At 43.4% G+C, this 17,112-nt stretch overlaps 1 protein-coding gene across 1 annotated transcript in view; it reads right to left on the bottom strand.

The window, feature by feature from the left end:
• Window positions 1–17,112, bottom strand: part of FNIP2 (folliculin interacting protein 2) — a 146,247-nt gene that overhangs the window by 14,786 nt on the left and 114,349 nt on the right. The window contains 1 exon segment of the mRNA XM_043970382.1: window positions 510–710. Coding sequence (XP_043826317.1) covers window positions 510–710 — 201 coding nt within the window.

Genomic DNA, 17,112 nt, shown 5'->3' with positions numbered 1-17,112 from the left:
CCTGGATTCAGGAGGACCTGAGTTCAATCCAGCCTTAGACACTTGACACTTACTAGCTGTGTGACCCTAGGCAAGTCACTTAACCCTCACTGCCCCGCAAAAATAAAATCAAACAAAAATTGCTGAATGACTGCCCTGAGAGTCTACTGAAAATGGATGAGCAGCAAGCTCTCCATGCCACCATACTACAAATTCAACTTCTCCAAATGTGGCAGCCCATGAAGAAGACAGATCTGTGGCCCACCAGGGACTGGACAGTTCATGGCAATCTTCTCCTTGCTTGTTGTTTATCTTTCCCTCCCTTTAATGGCTATCGAAAGAAAAAAGTTTTCCTATACCTAAGAGTTACCATTCCAAAAACCTCTTTCTTAAACCAGCTCTAGGCTAGACTTTGTAGTCCTTCATGAGTTAATTCACCATTTCATTCAAAGTGGCTGTTCAGAAAGCCCACACTGTACCAAAGCCCATTCTTGTCCCCCAACCCATCTAGGCTTCTAGACCATACTTACAAAGTCAGCAGGAAGGCGGAGCTTATAAAGCTGTAAAATAGACTGCAGTAAACTGGACACCTGGCTTGACACCAAGACCTCTTGGCCGAGTTTCATGTTGTCCATCACTTTCCTCTGGCTCGTTGCTACCTGGACGCTCCATTTATCTGTGTCTGCAATAATACAGATGGCTTCTGCTATTGGCTCGTCTAGCACAGGATGCTGGAAAGAGATTGGCACGATGGGTCAGCAGCATTTCTGGGTGGTGTGGACGCCCTACCATGAGCGGGCAGTGGCTGGCCAGCTCAGAAAATTATGGCAGAAGCAAAGAGACAGAAAAAAATATCACTGTAAGTATTGAACCATAATTCCAGAAGAATAAGCAGCACAATTCCATAACCCTGAACTCAGAAGGTGCTAACACTTATCAAATGAACTGAAAAGCACAGATTCCTCCCATCCAAGGAGTACAAGATAAAATGGCAGTCCTTATTGAATGAATGCTGAGAACTTACTGGAGTCATCTGTGTACTTAGTATATACCAACAGGGTTTAGCAAATACTATGGGATCTGTTTAAATTGATCTCTTAAATGTCGTATCAAAGTGCACATGGACAGAGGGCAGCAAGGTGGTGCAGTAATAAAGCACCAAGCCTGGAGTCAGACCCAAGTTCAAATTTGACCTGATAGGTCCAAGCTGTACGACCTTGGGCAAGTCACTTAATTTCTGTTTGCCCCCATTTCCTCACCTGTAAAATGGAGGTAAATAACAGCCCCTAACTCTCAGGGTGGTTGTGAATAGTTGTAAAATGCTCAGCACAGTGCCGGGCACATAGTAGGTGCTCAATAAACCCTTTTTTCCTTCCTTACTAATAAGCTGGAAGACTGAGCAGACTTAGAATCATGGTCACTAGACTCTTTTAGGGGTAGTTTAAAGTTTGCAAAGTCCTTAAAATACTTTATCTCATTTAAGTCTCACAAAGATCCTGTGAAATAGGCACTAGAGGATAGTTAGCCAAATTTACAGATGAGGAAACTCAAGAGAATTTAAGTAACTTGTCCATGTCATAAGTTGCTGCTTTCTCAACATTCTGACAATTTCCCCTGGGAAAATTAACATTTAAATGGGTAAAAAACCAAGATTTTCATCAACTTGCTATTATGGATAAAATTGCCGATTGTGTACTATGCTACCACCACAGTGTATACACATGCTTGAGCAATTGCGCATGCATACACACACAGAGGCTGCAGTGTCAGCCACTATCTGAAGAGCCAAAAAGAAAGCCCAAGGTCTGGGCTTGCTCAGGCAGAATCTGCCTGATGAGCACTGGTACCGTCTCCTTGTCCACAGCATTCATCTTGCATCAAATACCTTATCACTGGGGCAGAGGTAACACAACTTTTAAAGAGTGGGTGGAAAAAGGGCAGTATAGAACCTCTATACAATATGTTTCTAATAATGAAATTGGGTTCAGTTTTCCAGTGGTCTTAACAAGACCATCATTTTGCAGTTTGTTCTGTAACATTGTATATTCCCTATGAATGAGGAAGGAGACACCTACTCAGCATGTGGCTGAAAATCTACCACAGCTCAGGAAGCTGGAGTGTAGGGTAATGGACTACACTTGAACTTAGGATGGCCACAACTTGTTGGTGACTAATTTTTCCCACACTGGTTTAGGAAACATTTGATGGGTTTGCAGCACCTTCTCCCTAAGATTCATTCATATTTAGCACAAATTTGTATAATTTAAATTGAAGGAAAGAAGTCATTTAATGAAGAAAGTTGAATACACGGGGCCTAATTTCCTGAATACATATATCACTTTATGGACTCATTCAATAAGCTACACATTTTTCTAACATTCTCCTCCCCCTAAAATGACCTTCACAGAAACACCTTTCCCCATCCCCTCCCCCACCCCGCAATTGACTTCCCCTTGCAAATCCCTACAAGTCCTTCTCAAGTGACAATAGGATGATGACCACATGTCTTCAGCCAACCTGGACCTTACCTATTAGATAATGGGGCTGAACTTCAAAAAACTTCTATTCTAGCCACCAGCATCCTCCTCCCTTCCCTTTCTTTGTTACATATTCATAGTATGCAGGCACTGGGCAGAACACACTTGAAGTGGTTCCTTTTTCAGGAAAATTTAAAATCTAGATACATACAAGAATATATATAAAATTGATGTCAATGTAAAAACAACAGAGTGACCTACCCATTAACCTTCTGTTATTAGCAGTCCTGGGTAACTGTTTAGTGGGCAACAGAAACAGATCATGGCGGGATTGAAGGAAGGTCATGAATTAGGGACTCAAGGCTATTTTAGGCATATGGAATTCACAAATCAACAAACATTTATCGAGCACTTACTATATGTCAAGCGCTCACTGGGCATCCTAAAGAAGACGAAAGTATCCATAGCCAGGAGAATACAACAAAAGGGGCTAAGAACATGTTACTCAATTTAAAAAACTAAATGAAGTTAGGAAAGGTGAAAACTTTGATGGATGTCGGGGCTGAATGGCTGACGGCCTAAAAGCCCAGGAGGTGTAATCGGATACAAATGATCAGGAAAGAATAGATGATGGTGGGGTTGAGGGGGCATAACAACCACAGGAATTGTGTATAGACTTAGACCCTCTCATTCTACAGATGAGAAAACGGAGATTTAGAGAAGTAAATTAACATGCCCAAGACCACAACTACTAAGGGTTCAAGGTCATCAAGTCCAGTTCCCTTGATTCAAAAATGAAAAAGCCAAGACCCAGAAAGGCTGTGACATGCCCAAAGTCACTCAGCTAATAAGTGACAAAGGACAAAGCCAGGATTCAAACCCAGTCCCCATCTCTTTACCACAGAATCATTCTGAATCTCAAATAAGGTTAAACACAAAAAAATACATCAAGATCCTTGTCCTAAAAGCTGCCATGAAATTGCTCATTTCTACAAAGGCAAATTCCAGAAACAGGAAAAGAAAGCCCATTAACGACCCATTTATAGGCGAGCACCTTTAAAGGAAATTCTGTGGGAGCAGCTAGGTGGCACAGTGGTTAAAGCACTGGCCCTGGATTCAGGAGGACCAGAGTTCAAATCTGGCCTCGGACACTTGACACTTACTAGCTGCATGACCCTAGGCAAGTCATTTAACCCTCATTGCCCTGCAAACAACAAAAAAAAAGGAAATTCTGCCAAGAGTTACCCAACCTCAGGGGACTAAAGTTTGCCAGGGAATGTGGCTTACAGGAGTTCTTTGAGCAACATCCATGAGGTCACCTCTGTCCTTGCCAAAGGTTCTCCCCATTGGGAGGAGGATGAAGGGCAGCTGGGGTTCTGGGGCCTCAGGCTGCTGCCCAGCTCTTCAGGCCTAGGTGCAGGCTCTTGCTAGGAAGGCCTGGAGGTTCCCTAACGATGCACTCACTGTGCTACGCTCATCCACAGACAACATCTATTTCAGGCACAAAATCTGAAAGAATTTCCCAGGATCAGAGAAGATCACAGTGTCCAGAGCTGGAAGGGACCTGAGAGTCCATCTCGTCCAAATCTCTCAGCTTCCAAGATATGGGAAGTGATGCCCAGAAAACCAGACTGATTTGTTCCAGTTCACCCAGCCTCCCAGGGGCAGAGACAGGATTCAAACCCAGGACTCATTGAGTGCGTGAGTGACACTATGAGCCTGAGCCTTTAATCCATCACACTCCTGCATTTCTCTCACATCTTCACAGGACCCCACACAGTTCTAGAACTGCAGCAGGTGCATAATAAATAGATGTCTGACTGACTGAAGGATAGACAAGGGTAGGAAGAGCCAAGGAACAAAAGAAAAGCAGCTGGGTAAGAGATAAAGATAATGAACAAGTGGGAGACCAGACAGAAGCTATGCAGCAGTTAGCACCATTAAGCAAGGGCTGCCACTCCCTTGTACCAGGGTCCCTGGCTGCCTGACAGGCTGAACTTTAAGATAAACACATACTTAGGGCTCACATTTCTTGTGACTTTCCAGGTTTCTAAAGTGTGTCACTGAGGAAAACAAACTACTATTGTGGGTTAACTTAAAACATCATCCTTGTTCCTTAAAAAATTAGGTGGCCCATCCTGCATCCAGAATGAGGGATGACAGAGATGGCTAATCCACGTCTGCAATGGTACCCAGGACAGAAAATGTGAAAAGAACCAGTGCCTCCACTGGCCTCCTCTTCTAGAGAAGATGTATGGCAAGATATGGACAAGAATGAGACAGGACAAAAAGTGTCAAGGAGGAGGCCTCTGGGCTGGGCTCTGCTACTTTTCAACTTTGAGCACTTCACTCCATCTTCTCAGGCCTCAGTTTCCTTATCTGTAAAATGAAGAGGGTATCTAGGTCGTGCAGTGGCTGGGCCTGGAGTTAGGAAAACTTATCTTCTTGAGTTCAAATGTGGCCTCAGACACTTACTAGCTACGTGACCCTGGGCAAGTCACTCAACCCCATTTGCCCAAGTTTCCTCATCTGTAAAAAGAGCTAAAGAAGGAAATGGCAAGCCAGTCTGGTATCTTTGCCAAGAAAACATCAAATTGGATCACGAAGAGTCAGACACAACTGAAAATGGCTCAACAACAACAACAAAATGAACAGGGCTTAGAAAATTACCTCTAAGGCCTATTCTGGCTCTAAATCCAATGGCAGGGATTGGAAGTGCGAGTCCTCACAAAAAAGGAAAACATCTTGGTTAATCTATCTCTGAGAGTTAGAATTTTTAAAATTCCAGGATCCAAAAAAGGAGGTTAGGGCTTGCCACAAAATACAAGTGCTTGGCCCTCCCTACCTGCCACCCAATACAGACACATTAATTCCACCAGCCCCATGACTCCATCTATTAGAAATTCCCACCAAGGAAGCTCCCCAAAGGCATACATCTCCTGACAGTGAATCACCGTCCAAAACTGTGGGCAGGGATCCCTATCAATGCAAAGAACTTCGAAGAGGACCCTTTTATTTATTTCCTTTGAGGCAGAGCTGGTCTTTCTGTGGCTTGTCTGTAGAAGTGATTTAATGGTGAAACCTGCCAAGCACACACACACTTCCCATTCAATAACAGGGGCCTAGGAGCAGGCTGCTCTTCTCAGGGGGTGTAGTGAGGCACACGTCTGAATGCTTAAAGCATACAAAGCTGGATAGTGATTGCTTGTTGAAAGGCCCCTGCCAGATGTGTCCCCCAGCTAGTCTAAGGATAACCTGATTGCCTCGCCATTCACCTTGGGTCAGAAACCAGAGCTCAGATTGGTCAGAGTCTCCCAGGGAGCATGGAAATACTACTGCTAGCACCTGACCAGCATCTCCCCTCAGACTCTGATGGAAACAGACCAGGATCCTGAAACCAAGAGCCTTGGGAATAGCAACACTTCTAGTCCACTGCCTGAAGCCTCCATGCTGAAAAGCAAACCCTGTGGAGATGCAGTCTGGCCACTGTTCCTGCAGGTGCTATAGTCACATCTACCGAAAATCCAGAAAAGAAAGACATCTCTACTAAAGTCCTTGGCACTATGCAACGATGTTGCAAAGCACTTCATATAAAGTATCTTTCTTGTGGCTCACAACTCTGAGGGTCAAGGGCTATTATTATCCCCATCACACAGATAAGAAAACTGAGTCTTAAAGAGGTTAAGTGACTTGCCATGGATCAAATAATCAGTATGTGTCAGAAGAAAGATTTGAACCCATGACTTCCTGACCCTATGATGCCACCATGAAAAGAAAGAAAACTACATAAACTGACAGTCTTGGAAGAATAAGTGTAAAGTGGCTAATACTCTTATTCTCCTTTCCCAGAGCCAGAAAAGCAGGTTTTAACAATTCCTCTTTTTTTGACTAAATATTACTAGCTGTCCCCAACAACTCCCACAATGTCATTCTTTAAGTTTTCTGATACGTGAGGAGCAAATAATTTGTGAAGTACAAATTATTGTTAGGTCAAATGCATAATGTTAAAAACAATGGCTTTCAGTCTACTTTAATTTGGTTGACTGAGAAATTATAGTTGCTATTATTTTTTATCCTCTTTTTACAGATGATTAAACAGGTTGGGCAAGTAAAAGGACTTGGCCAGGGTAAGAAAGGAAGAATATTTGACACAGGATTTGAACTCAGGGCTTCCTGACTCCTGGTCAGTGGTCTTGACACTATGTCACTTAAGTGCCTCAGATTCAAATTTTTCTTTTTTTGCTCCCATTAAACCCATATCAAAGAGGTTCATGGCTCATGATGTTTAAGTAACAAAACTTCTTTTATTATTAATAATTTTACATATACATACTTATATATGCATATATAATTCAGATTTATATATAAAAATAATTTCCCCTAAAACTGGAGAAAACCAATTTTTTTTAAAAAAGCACATAGAAACTAGAACAAAGAAATCAGTAGCTACTCCCCTCCGACTCCTGACCATCAGACCAGCATGGCCAATCCTGAGGCAAGAGAACAGAGTCCAGCTGAATGAGTCATTTCTGGGTCCCTGCTGACTATACCTTTCCCTGCCATGGCTAAGTCAACTTCCTTTTGTTAACTGTTAAATGCTCAGCAAGTGTCTCATTTTGTTCCATTTCTGAACCTAAAATACCAGATGGGTCTGAGTCCTGCCTGAGCTACAATATAATCCCAGGAATTTTCCAAGCTAAAACACCCATTCTTTGTGTTTCTGTTGTGTCCTGTCACCTCAGGTACACTACCCTTTGGCACTTTTACAGGATATAAATTGCCTTTAAACATTCTAGTTTCATGTAGCTTCTTTTTCCTTGTTGAAAGGATGTTATATATTCTTTTTGGGGGGGGGGGCAATCTGAGTTAAGTGGCTTGCCCAGGGTCACATAAGCCAGAAAGTTTCTGAGGCTGAATTTGAACTCAGGTCCTCCTGACTCTAGGGCCAGTGCTCCATCCACTGTGCCACCTAGCTGCCCCAAGATGTGAAAGGCTGCTGTACTTGGGGCACTTAAAAGAGTTTCAAATCAGAATGTGATTCTATTCCCTGTAATCAGGTCACTCTCCCAAGCCAACAGAGCCTGGCCATAATAGGCTACCCTTCTTGCTCATACCTAAGTGCATCAGTGAGCTCTGTCTGGGATGCTCCTCGGGCAAGTCATCTTTACTGCCACCTGAAGCTGACTGTTGGAGTTTGCTGTGAAAACTTCTTTCCTCAGACATATTCTCAGGATTCTGGCTGGCCATGAGGACACAGGGAAAAGACCAATTCCAGTTTTTATCTGTTCTAGTCTGGGCCAGAGGACAGGGGTAGGGTTTTGAACATGGGAGGCCAAGTCCCCCACAGGCTAGGACCCAAGGGAAAATGAGAGGGAGGGCGAGGGAGGGGCAGGCGGTGGGGGGAGAGGAGAGAGGGAGGGAGGGAGGGAGGGAGGGAGGGAGGGAGGGAGGGAGGGAGGGAGGGAGGGAGTAGCAAAAAGGACCTTGTCCACAGAAGCTAGAGAAAGAAGCTGTAATGATTGGAATGACGCCACCTACTGGAGACTTGCTGTGGAGAGCTCCACCATGAGGAAAATGCCTCAGAGGCATTGTGGCTTTTCCTTGGCGTCAGGAAATGACGCTTGCTCATGGGTGCTATCAAGTCTACCAGCCAATCAACTGGAGGAGCCTCCTATGGTCTGGGAGGAGACAGGAAGGAGGAAAGGGAGCCTGCGCAGAGAGCGCTGGCCTTTTTTGGCTTCCGGACTTGATGGTGGTGGCGGCAGAGGACTACACAGGAAATTTGAGGAAAGATAGGAATGCCAGGCTGTTAGAATTCTGTTCTCAATCTTTTTCTTTCTATTTTCCAATAAACCCTTAAAAACCTAAACTCATTTTATCAGTGATTTTTAATCAGTTTCCCCCAAACTGGGGGAACACATTAGAATCCACATTTAGAATCTTAAATTACACAAAGCTAAGGGGCAATGAGATCCAGGTGACCAAGTGAAAACTGCAGTAGAGGCAAAGAGCAGTATATAGGGCTGGGCTGGTTCTGTTAAGGTCTTTAAGAGAAGGCCAAAAGACAACCCAAGAGATGTTAAAGACGGGGTTCTCTGTCGGGTACAGGTTGGCCTAGATCTCAGAGGCCTCTTTCAAGGATCAGAGTCTGTGCTGCTGGCTCCAGAGGGGCTGTCATGGCCTATAGCTATTTGTTGTCTTTGACTAGATGGAAATGTGTGCAGGGACTGATGATGAATGAAGCTTCTTCTTCCTAATGGGCTAATCAGTGTAGGTGGTGCTAGAGCATTTCCCCAGGTGCCTGCTGGGCCCTGTGTGTGGGGCCGTTAGGGGAGCACCTGGGAAGCAGGGAAGGGTAAAAGGGCAGGCCAACCAGAGGCTCTGAGGGGCTGCTGGAGGCAAAGGCAGGCTGCTTTTCCTAGGAGTCCTCCGCCTTGAACCCAAGTCCTTCCTCTGGCCTGGAATGCCATTCCCTCTTCTCTATAAATGCAACCTCTTTTCCAGGCTCCAGCCCAGGGCCCAGCCCTGCAGCAGTGTTCTCCAATGCCTCTAACCCACATTCTCTTCTTCTGTAGCACTGCCAACGCCCATCATCCTAACGCTGATCACGTGCTGTCACATACTATTCTAAAGTTGTTTCACACCATTCTTGAAGGAGACTATAAATTTCTCGAGGGTGGGAGCATGTTTTAGGCCTCTTTTATTCCCCCGAGAACAGTGCTAAAGATACTGTGGCCATTCAATAAAGACTTGAACTGATCTGGGCTATGCAGCTTTTCTTTCATTGGCTGACATCCAGTTCATATTGATCCAGAGATACAATTATACTTTATTTCCTTCTTAACTGCTTTCCTTAAAGGAATGGTGCTCATAAAGCTTCAGCTCTACCTACATGGGAGTAATTATTACTATTCAAGTGTGTCCCATCATTTGGTGGTTAGAGTGAAGTCAGCCAATTGACTTCTAAATCAGTCAGGATGAAGCAAGCTTCAGCTGGGTCTCTCTGCCTACCTGCTGGGGCACACCTGTTTCTCTCTGCAACACCAGAGGGATAAATACTTCACTCATATGGCGCAGAGGGGAAATCAAGGCACAAGAATATACTTTATAATGTCAGAGCTAGTCAGGTGGTCAGTTCAGGTTCTCCCAACATCTAGCTCAATGACTACTCTGTGCTCCTCTAAACAAACAGGAAGGGTATTAAATGATGGAAGCACATTATGTACAGGACAACTGTTTCAGATGATTTTAACTTGATACAAGGCAGAAAATCTGCTAAATTCTCTACTCAACCTTTTTGCCTGCCACTGGAGTCTCAAAGGAGGGCCTAGCCCACTGTGTTGTTAATAATATCAGTGAATATATGTGTATATACGTGTGTATGTATGTGCACATGTGTGTGTGCACGCATGCGCGCGCACACACACAAACACACATCTCTTTAATATCACCTTAAAGTTTGCCACATACTTCCCATACAAATACTGTGTCACTCCAGCCTCACGACAACCTGACAGGACAGGAGTTATTAGCCATGTATCATGGATAAGGGAACTGAGGCTCACAGAGGTTGGGAAACTCGCTCTTCAGACACATAGCTGGCAAGGGTCTGAGGTATGACTGAAAATCTGGCTCTTCCTGACTTCAAGGGGAACATTTTTTTTTCTACAGGCCCACAACTCCTCACATATGTAGCACTTTAAAGCCTTGAAGAAATGACTCATACAAATATCACTTTTTCCCATTTTATAGATGAGGAAAACAAGGTTCAGGCAGATGGACATGTTAGTGCCTAGTTAGTAAGTATGGTAGCAGGGATTTGAACTCAGGTCTCCTGATTCCCAGCTCCACGGCTGTCCCAGATCACTCACTGCCACTCGAAATCCCAAGAAGACACTTGGTTCTGCTTAGCTGCCTACACCCATAACAGGTTCCCAAAGAGACATCAATGAGTAGCACTGTACAGGAATGATCGGTGACAAACCCAGTTGGCGAATGAACCACAGCAAGGGAGGGGGTGATTTCTGGCAGTGCTAGTTAGAAGTGCCTTTTGGCTTCTTTGCTTTTCTCTACATTACTCTGGATAGTTAAGCACGAGCTCCTCTGGCTACATATGAGTTGCATTTAATCATTCTTTACAAGATAGTTGGGGGGGGGTGTCAACTAACTTCATTAAGCTGGATGCCATGTGACAGAACACCTTTCAGTGGAGGTTCCCCACTGCTTCAGCATCATGACTTAATATTGACTCTCTCAGGGTTGCAAAAAAGGTCAAAGAACAGGAGATGATTAATGCAGTCTCATTCACCTTCACAGCACCAAGGTACTCACATCCTTTTATCTCCCCTTAGGGGAGAGCACACCTTGGGGACCACTTCACCCACAGCCTCTGAATCACAGCCTCAAACCTGTTTCAGCCCTTAAAGGCTATGTGTTATTTGGTCAACTCCCCTCCCCTTTGGATGGGAGAGACAGATACAAGGAGGAAGTGCAGAGATAGTGGACAGCAGAACACTAGAAAAAACAGGCTGGCAGGAATCTTCTAAATCCCAAGCTCTCCCTCAAAAAACAAAACAAAACAAAACAAAACAAAACAAACCTGTGAATTACTCATGGTCTTTACACCCTTCAATAACTCATTTAAATTAATAATAATGACTTTTAAATACCATATTTCCTAAGGGTTTTCTAACGTGCTGGGAGCTATCACAGACAACTAATTCAAGGAGACACAATAGTACAGTAGATGGAGTCCAGGATGAAGTCAGGTTTGAGACATGGGTTCAGATCCTGTCTCTACTTCTGTGACCCTCTTCAGTTGCATATGAGGGGGGTTAGACCAGATGCCCATAAAGGTTCTTTCCAGCTCTCAATCAACCATCCTCTGAGATTTACCTCCCATTAACGCTGCATGTATCTTGTAAGTACATAGTTGCATATTGTGTGCCACATCAGAAGGTGAGCTCTTTGTGGGCAAAAGCCATGCCTTTGCCTTTCTTTGTGTCCTAGCTTGCTGACTCCCTGACTTCAATCATTTACAAGTGTGTTGAGGTGGGGGGGGGGGGCCCTTGTGCAGGTGGAGTGCTCCTTTGCCTACACAGCATAACTTCAGGGACCTAAATACAGCATGCTTCCCAACCCTGAATTGTTCTAACATAGCTGAAATTTCACCATTAGAGATTTTGTTCCTCTAGGTTAATGCTTATCTCTGAGCATTCTCTATTAAAATGCCACTGCTCTTTAAACATGCAAGCAATTAAAAACAGATAAGATGTGACCAGCTAGTTACCTTAGTATTAAAGAATTTAACTTCTGTCCATGGAGCTGACTGAAATTCGGGTACTGAGGGAATGGGAATTTTAATGAGGTTAGAAGGGGGAGGGCACAACTTGGCAGCTCTGGGCAGAAGAGGGCACTGAATACACGAAGGTGGACTTGATGTCTAGGAGAGCTGCTCCTTTCTATATCCACATGTGCCACACTTCTACATAGGGATGGCCCCAAATCCTGTATGGTACAGATGGGATCCTCTGTGAAATGGTTTAGAAGTTAGTATGATCCTGGGAAACAAAATATTGACCCTTTAAAAAAGGTTCATAGGATATTTACTGGGTTGCACGCTGGAAGGCGATGACTTAAGGGATTTTCTATATAGTTCAGAGGTTTCAACATGCGGCCCACCACACTCCTGAATATGGCCCTGAACCAGATTAAAATGCAATTGGGAATACTTAACAAAATAAATAAAACACAATAAAACATAGGTCATGGATCCTTACTTGTGGTTTGGTTGCCCCAGTCTTTTTTTGAGTTTGAAAGCACTGATCTAGTCCAACCCTCATTCATTTTGTAAGTGAGGAAATTTAAGCCCAGATGTACCCAAGGTCACACAGGTCGTTAAGGAGCAGAGCCAGAATTCAAAACTGTAGCTAAAACTACAAATTGTATTTTTTTTGTTATATCACATTGGTACACAAGACCAAAAAAGGCCCTAAGTACACTGAGTTGTTTTTAAAAATCAGGGCCTGAAGTCACTTAACCCTCATTGCCCTGCAAAAAAAAAAAAATTAAAATAAAATAAAATAAAATAAAATAAAATAAAATAAAATCAGGGCCTGGATAAATGTTAGCTTGTTCTAAGAGAAAGAGGCAAAGATCCTGGAATCTCATGAATATTCACTGGGTAATAATGCTCATGAAGTTTAGAAAAATATAGTTAATATGCATGTATCTATATTGTACCCATGTGCCCACAAGAAGCAGGAAATATATTCTTGGACCCTATAAGGTTCTTCTTAAAGATATAAAGATTAAAAAAAAAGATATAAAGATTTAGAAACAACCAACCTGCTTGGGTGAACTCTGTCCAAGGAAGCTAAATGCATCATAGACTTAAAGATCAAAGGGACTTTAGGGGTCACCTAGTCCAACCTCTTCTTATCAATGAAGAAATCAAGGTTTAGAGAAGTTGAGTGACTTGCCCAAGAGCATGCAGGTAGTAATGGGAAAAGTTGAGATTTGAACCTAGGTCTTCTAACTCCAGATCCAATTTTCTTTCCACTGTACCATACTGTAAAAAGACTGGGTTTTGTTGTTGTTGTTGTTTTGAGGGGGTTTGCGAGGTTTTTTTAGGGAACATCTCTGTCATCAATTCCCTGGACTTGTGAGTGTTTGTACTCTCTCAGAGCCCAGAACAAGGATTCTTTACCTGGAATCTTTAAACTCTTTCTAAAATAATTTTTGTATATAGTATTTCAATAGAATTTGTTCCCTTTGTAATTTTATGTATTTAATTTTATACATTTAAATATATTCTGAGAAAGTGTCCATAGACTTAGCTAGACTGCCAATGGGGTCTACGACACATAAAAAATTAAGAATCCTTGAGTTAGACTCAGCGTTATTAGGATGGGGTTTCAGGTCTTTCTTTTATATATTGCTAAGATGTAAGAAAATTTAGGTTGTCCAAAAAAAAAAAAAAATCCCCAAATATTATGGGTTCTATTGCACTGGAAACTGAGTCAACTGCCAAAGGGACCTTCTCCTATGGCTTTGGGAATGAATGAAGGAATGCCCACACCTTGGCCTAGCTTTACTTCACTCCCTGTAGGTCTCATCAAGCCACCATGCTGCTTAACGTGTATACCACCTTCTGCGCCCCTCCCACCCCCACCTTCTAGTTCTGAAACCATAATAAAATAAACTGTCAGTGCTCCTAGGAAGAGTGTATCAAACTACTTCTTTATGGCTTTCCAAAGCAAAATATCCCTACTGGGCCACCACTTCCCTACATGCATTGTCTTTCTCTATTAGTAGAGGGACTGTGAGTGCTAGCCATAGTGCCTGGCACATAAGGGCATTATAAATGTTATTCATTCATTCATTTCCTACGCAGGATTTACAAAAAGACATGGATAAGAATTACACAGCATGAAAAAAGAATGATTTGAACCAGGGTAGTGATGTGCACCAAGGGATGGAGTTCGAATACTAATGAGATCACAGATTGTTCAAAGTAAGTTAAGTGACACACAGGAATAGGAATGGTGACTTCCAAGTGATGATTAATGTGCTAACTTAGACAAGGATATGTGAACCAAAGTACTTCTACCACTCACTGACTAGCATGCAAAAGTTAAAAAAACCCAAAAAACCCCAAAATAGTTATATCAAACAAGTTCAGTTTGGAAGTCTTCCTTTATAACATTGTTGATTTAAAATATTTTGATTGACCTAAGGCCCTCAAAAATATTTGCACTTTAGTTACTGAAAGATTCATCACTTAATTTGTTGTTGTTCAGTTGTTTCAGCCGTTTCTGACTCTACGTGATCCCACTGGACATTTTCTTGGCAAAGATCCTGGAGTGGTTTTGCCATTTCCTTCTCCAGCTCATTTTACAAATGAGGAAGCTGAGGCAAACAGGTCAAGTGACTTGGCCCAGGCTCACAGCTAGTAAGTGTCCGAAGCCAGATTTGAACTCAGGAAGATGAGTTTTCCTAACTCCAGGCCCAGTGCTCTCTTCACTATGGTGCCACCTAGCTGCCCCTATTTTAATATTATGAGCTCAAATGCTATTACTACTCTGAATATATGCCCCAAAGAGATCAAAAGCAGTGGAAGAGGACCCATATATAGCAAAATATTTATAATTCTTTTTTTGGGGGAAGTGGAAGTGGAAATAAAGTGAAAAGGGGATACTCATCAATTGGGGAATGAACAAATTATCATATATGTTTATAATGGAATATTACTGCACCAAAAGACATGACAAAAGAACAGGTTCAAAGAAACCTCAGAAAACTTGTATAAAATGAGGGAAAGTGAAGTGAGCAGAACTAGTGAGGAAATGTGGACAACAAGAATGACAACGTAAAGCAAAACAACTCTGAAAGGCTAAAGAGCTGGGATGAGTGTGAGGATGGTCAACAGGCCAGAAGACAAATGATGGTCGCATTTCCACCTAGAGGCAGAGGACAATGACACAGAAGCAGTGGGAAGTTCTGTGACTATTCTGATGACTGCACTCCTTTGTCACCCCATTTATTTGGTTTTATGCACTGACAAGCATTCTGAGAAGGGTCTGTCCATAGGCTTTGCCCATCTGCCAAGGGGTTCCAAGGCACAACAAGAGCTAAGAACCCTTGGTCTGGGGTGGGGGACCAGACACCCACTTACAGACACAGCCCACATGTGCATTTGGTTTGTTTTAACTATAATTATTCATTACAAGGGAGGGTTCTTATTGGGAGAAGCAGAGAAGGTGGTGGTTAATAAGCGAGTTGTGAGAAAAGTATTAATGAAACATTTTCAAATATATACAAAAGAGAGAAGTTCAAAAGGGGAAAGAGACCAACCAGGTACCACTGGTGCCATCGCATTAAAGTGAATACATATATTTAAAAAAGAAGCCAGAGATGAGAGATTTGCAGTTTGCTTAGAATGCTCTTTTCCTATTCTTTGTATATGGAAACATTGCTTGTTAAGTTCAAAAGCAAAAAAGAAAAAGAACAACACGAACCCCACAAGCCCATGAAGATGTGTTCGTTCTCCTGCCCCCCCCCCCCATTACCTTGGGTCTCTGAGAGCCCATCACTGGCAGGGCGTTCGGGTAACCCCACCCACTGCCACCTCCCTTGAGATATTTCTGGAGTTCAAGCTGTTGATGCTCTTGAGATTCAATGGAAGAGGCTGCCATCTCCAAATGTTCTTCCTTTTAGAGATTATTCTGCAAATGCCTGAGGCCCTGGGCAGGGAGGTTTTGCATACTTGCAATGCTCCTCCTCAAGCTTTGTTAGTCATCCCGGGGGAAGGAAAAGCAGTCACTAATGTCCCTAGAAGGGACCCAATGCTGGTAATCCTCAGGCACATCTGCCCTGGGGCCAAAGGACTTGAGTGAGTCAGGAGAAGGAGAAGTTCCTTTTCATGCCCTTTGCACAGACTCAAGAGGCAAAGGCAATATTAAATTGTGTCATCCTCATGCCCACGGAGGCTCTCCTTTCCCCATCTTTTTCATATCCATACCAGCAACTTACAGCAGGGAGAAAACAATGTCTTTGGAGTCAAAAGACCTGGGTTCAAGTCCAGTCCTCCGCTTAGAGGCTGTGTGACCACAGGCCCATTACTTAATTTCTCTGAACCCATTTCCCACTCCGTGAACTGGAGATCATACTAAGCAACCAATCATCCTGAGTTGTAATGAAAACCCACTGTAAAACTTAAAAGTGCTATATAAATATGAGCTATTATTCTTATTAGAAAAGAGACACAGAATACCAGGGAAGATATTGAGACTCCTGCCCAGGGTCAATGATGGTCTAAGGGGGACAGATATAGAAGATGGTACTGTCTTTTATCACAGAAAAGGGAGAAACAGCACACAGAGGGACAACACACAGAGGCACAAAGCAAGCTAAATATTATTTTTACTAAGCTAATGTCATTCAGCTGTGTAATCTTGCTGGGCAGCAGAAGTTCACAGTTTAAGAAGTGACTGACAGCTGGTATCTGGGCTAAGTAAAAACATGTGACTACATACTGAAAGAGCAGAAACACAAAGATCCATGAAAGACACCAAACCCAAAGGGAGCGTGTCACGGTAAGCAGGCCAGAAGTAGCAGCAGGGAAACAGGGAGCCAAAGAGAGGGCTTGTCAGCTGTGTACTTCCCAAGGGGCCGGCTCTCAGCTGACTAACCAGCACACTGTCCTTGGGCAGGGGAAGGCACAAGAAGAACTCAGCTCCAGAGAATGTCAAGTCCTGGAGGGAAAGGGCAGTTTTTGGTTTTGTCGTGGGTTCAGCCGCTCCAGTGCATTCAGTCGCTGTAATGAGTCTCCTCAAGAAGACTTCTGATCATGTCAACCCCCATCCCCCGTTCCCCCATAACCTCCAGTGGCTCCCCACTGCCCCCAGGATCAAATACAAAATGCTGTTTGGCATTCAAAGCCCTGCATAACCTAGCCCCCTCCTACCTTTCTAAGGCTTCTTTCTCCTCACACTTCCTAGCACGTACCCTTTGAGCCAGGGACACTGGCCTCTGGGCTATTCCATGAACAAGACCCTCCATCTCTCAGCTCTGGGCAGGCTGTCCTCCATGCCTGGAATGATCTTCCTCTGCTCTATCCACTCACTTCCCTGGCTTCCTTTAAGTCCCAACTAAA

The sequence above is a fragment of the Dromiciops gliroides genome, chromosome 6 (assembly GCF_019393635.1).
Source record: "Dromiciops gliroides isolate mDroGli1 chromosome 6, mDroGli1.pri, whole genome shotgun sequence".
In the NCBI taxonomy this organism is placed as follows: Eukaryota; Metazoa; Chordata; class Mammalia; order Microbiotheria; family Microbiotheriidae; genus Dromiciops; species Dromiciops gliroides.
This window is presented reverse-complemented; position numbering and strand designations above follow the sequence as displayed.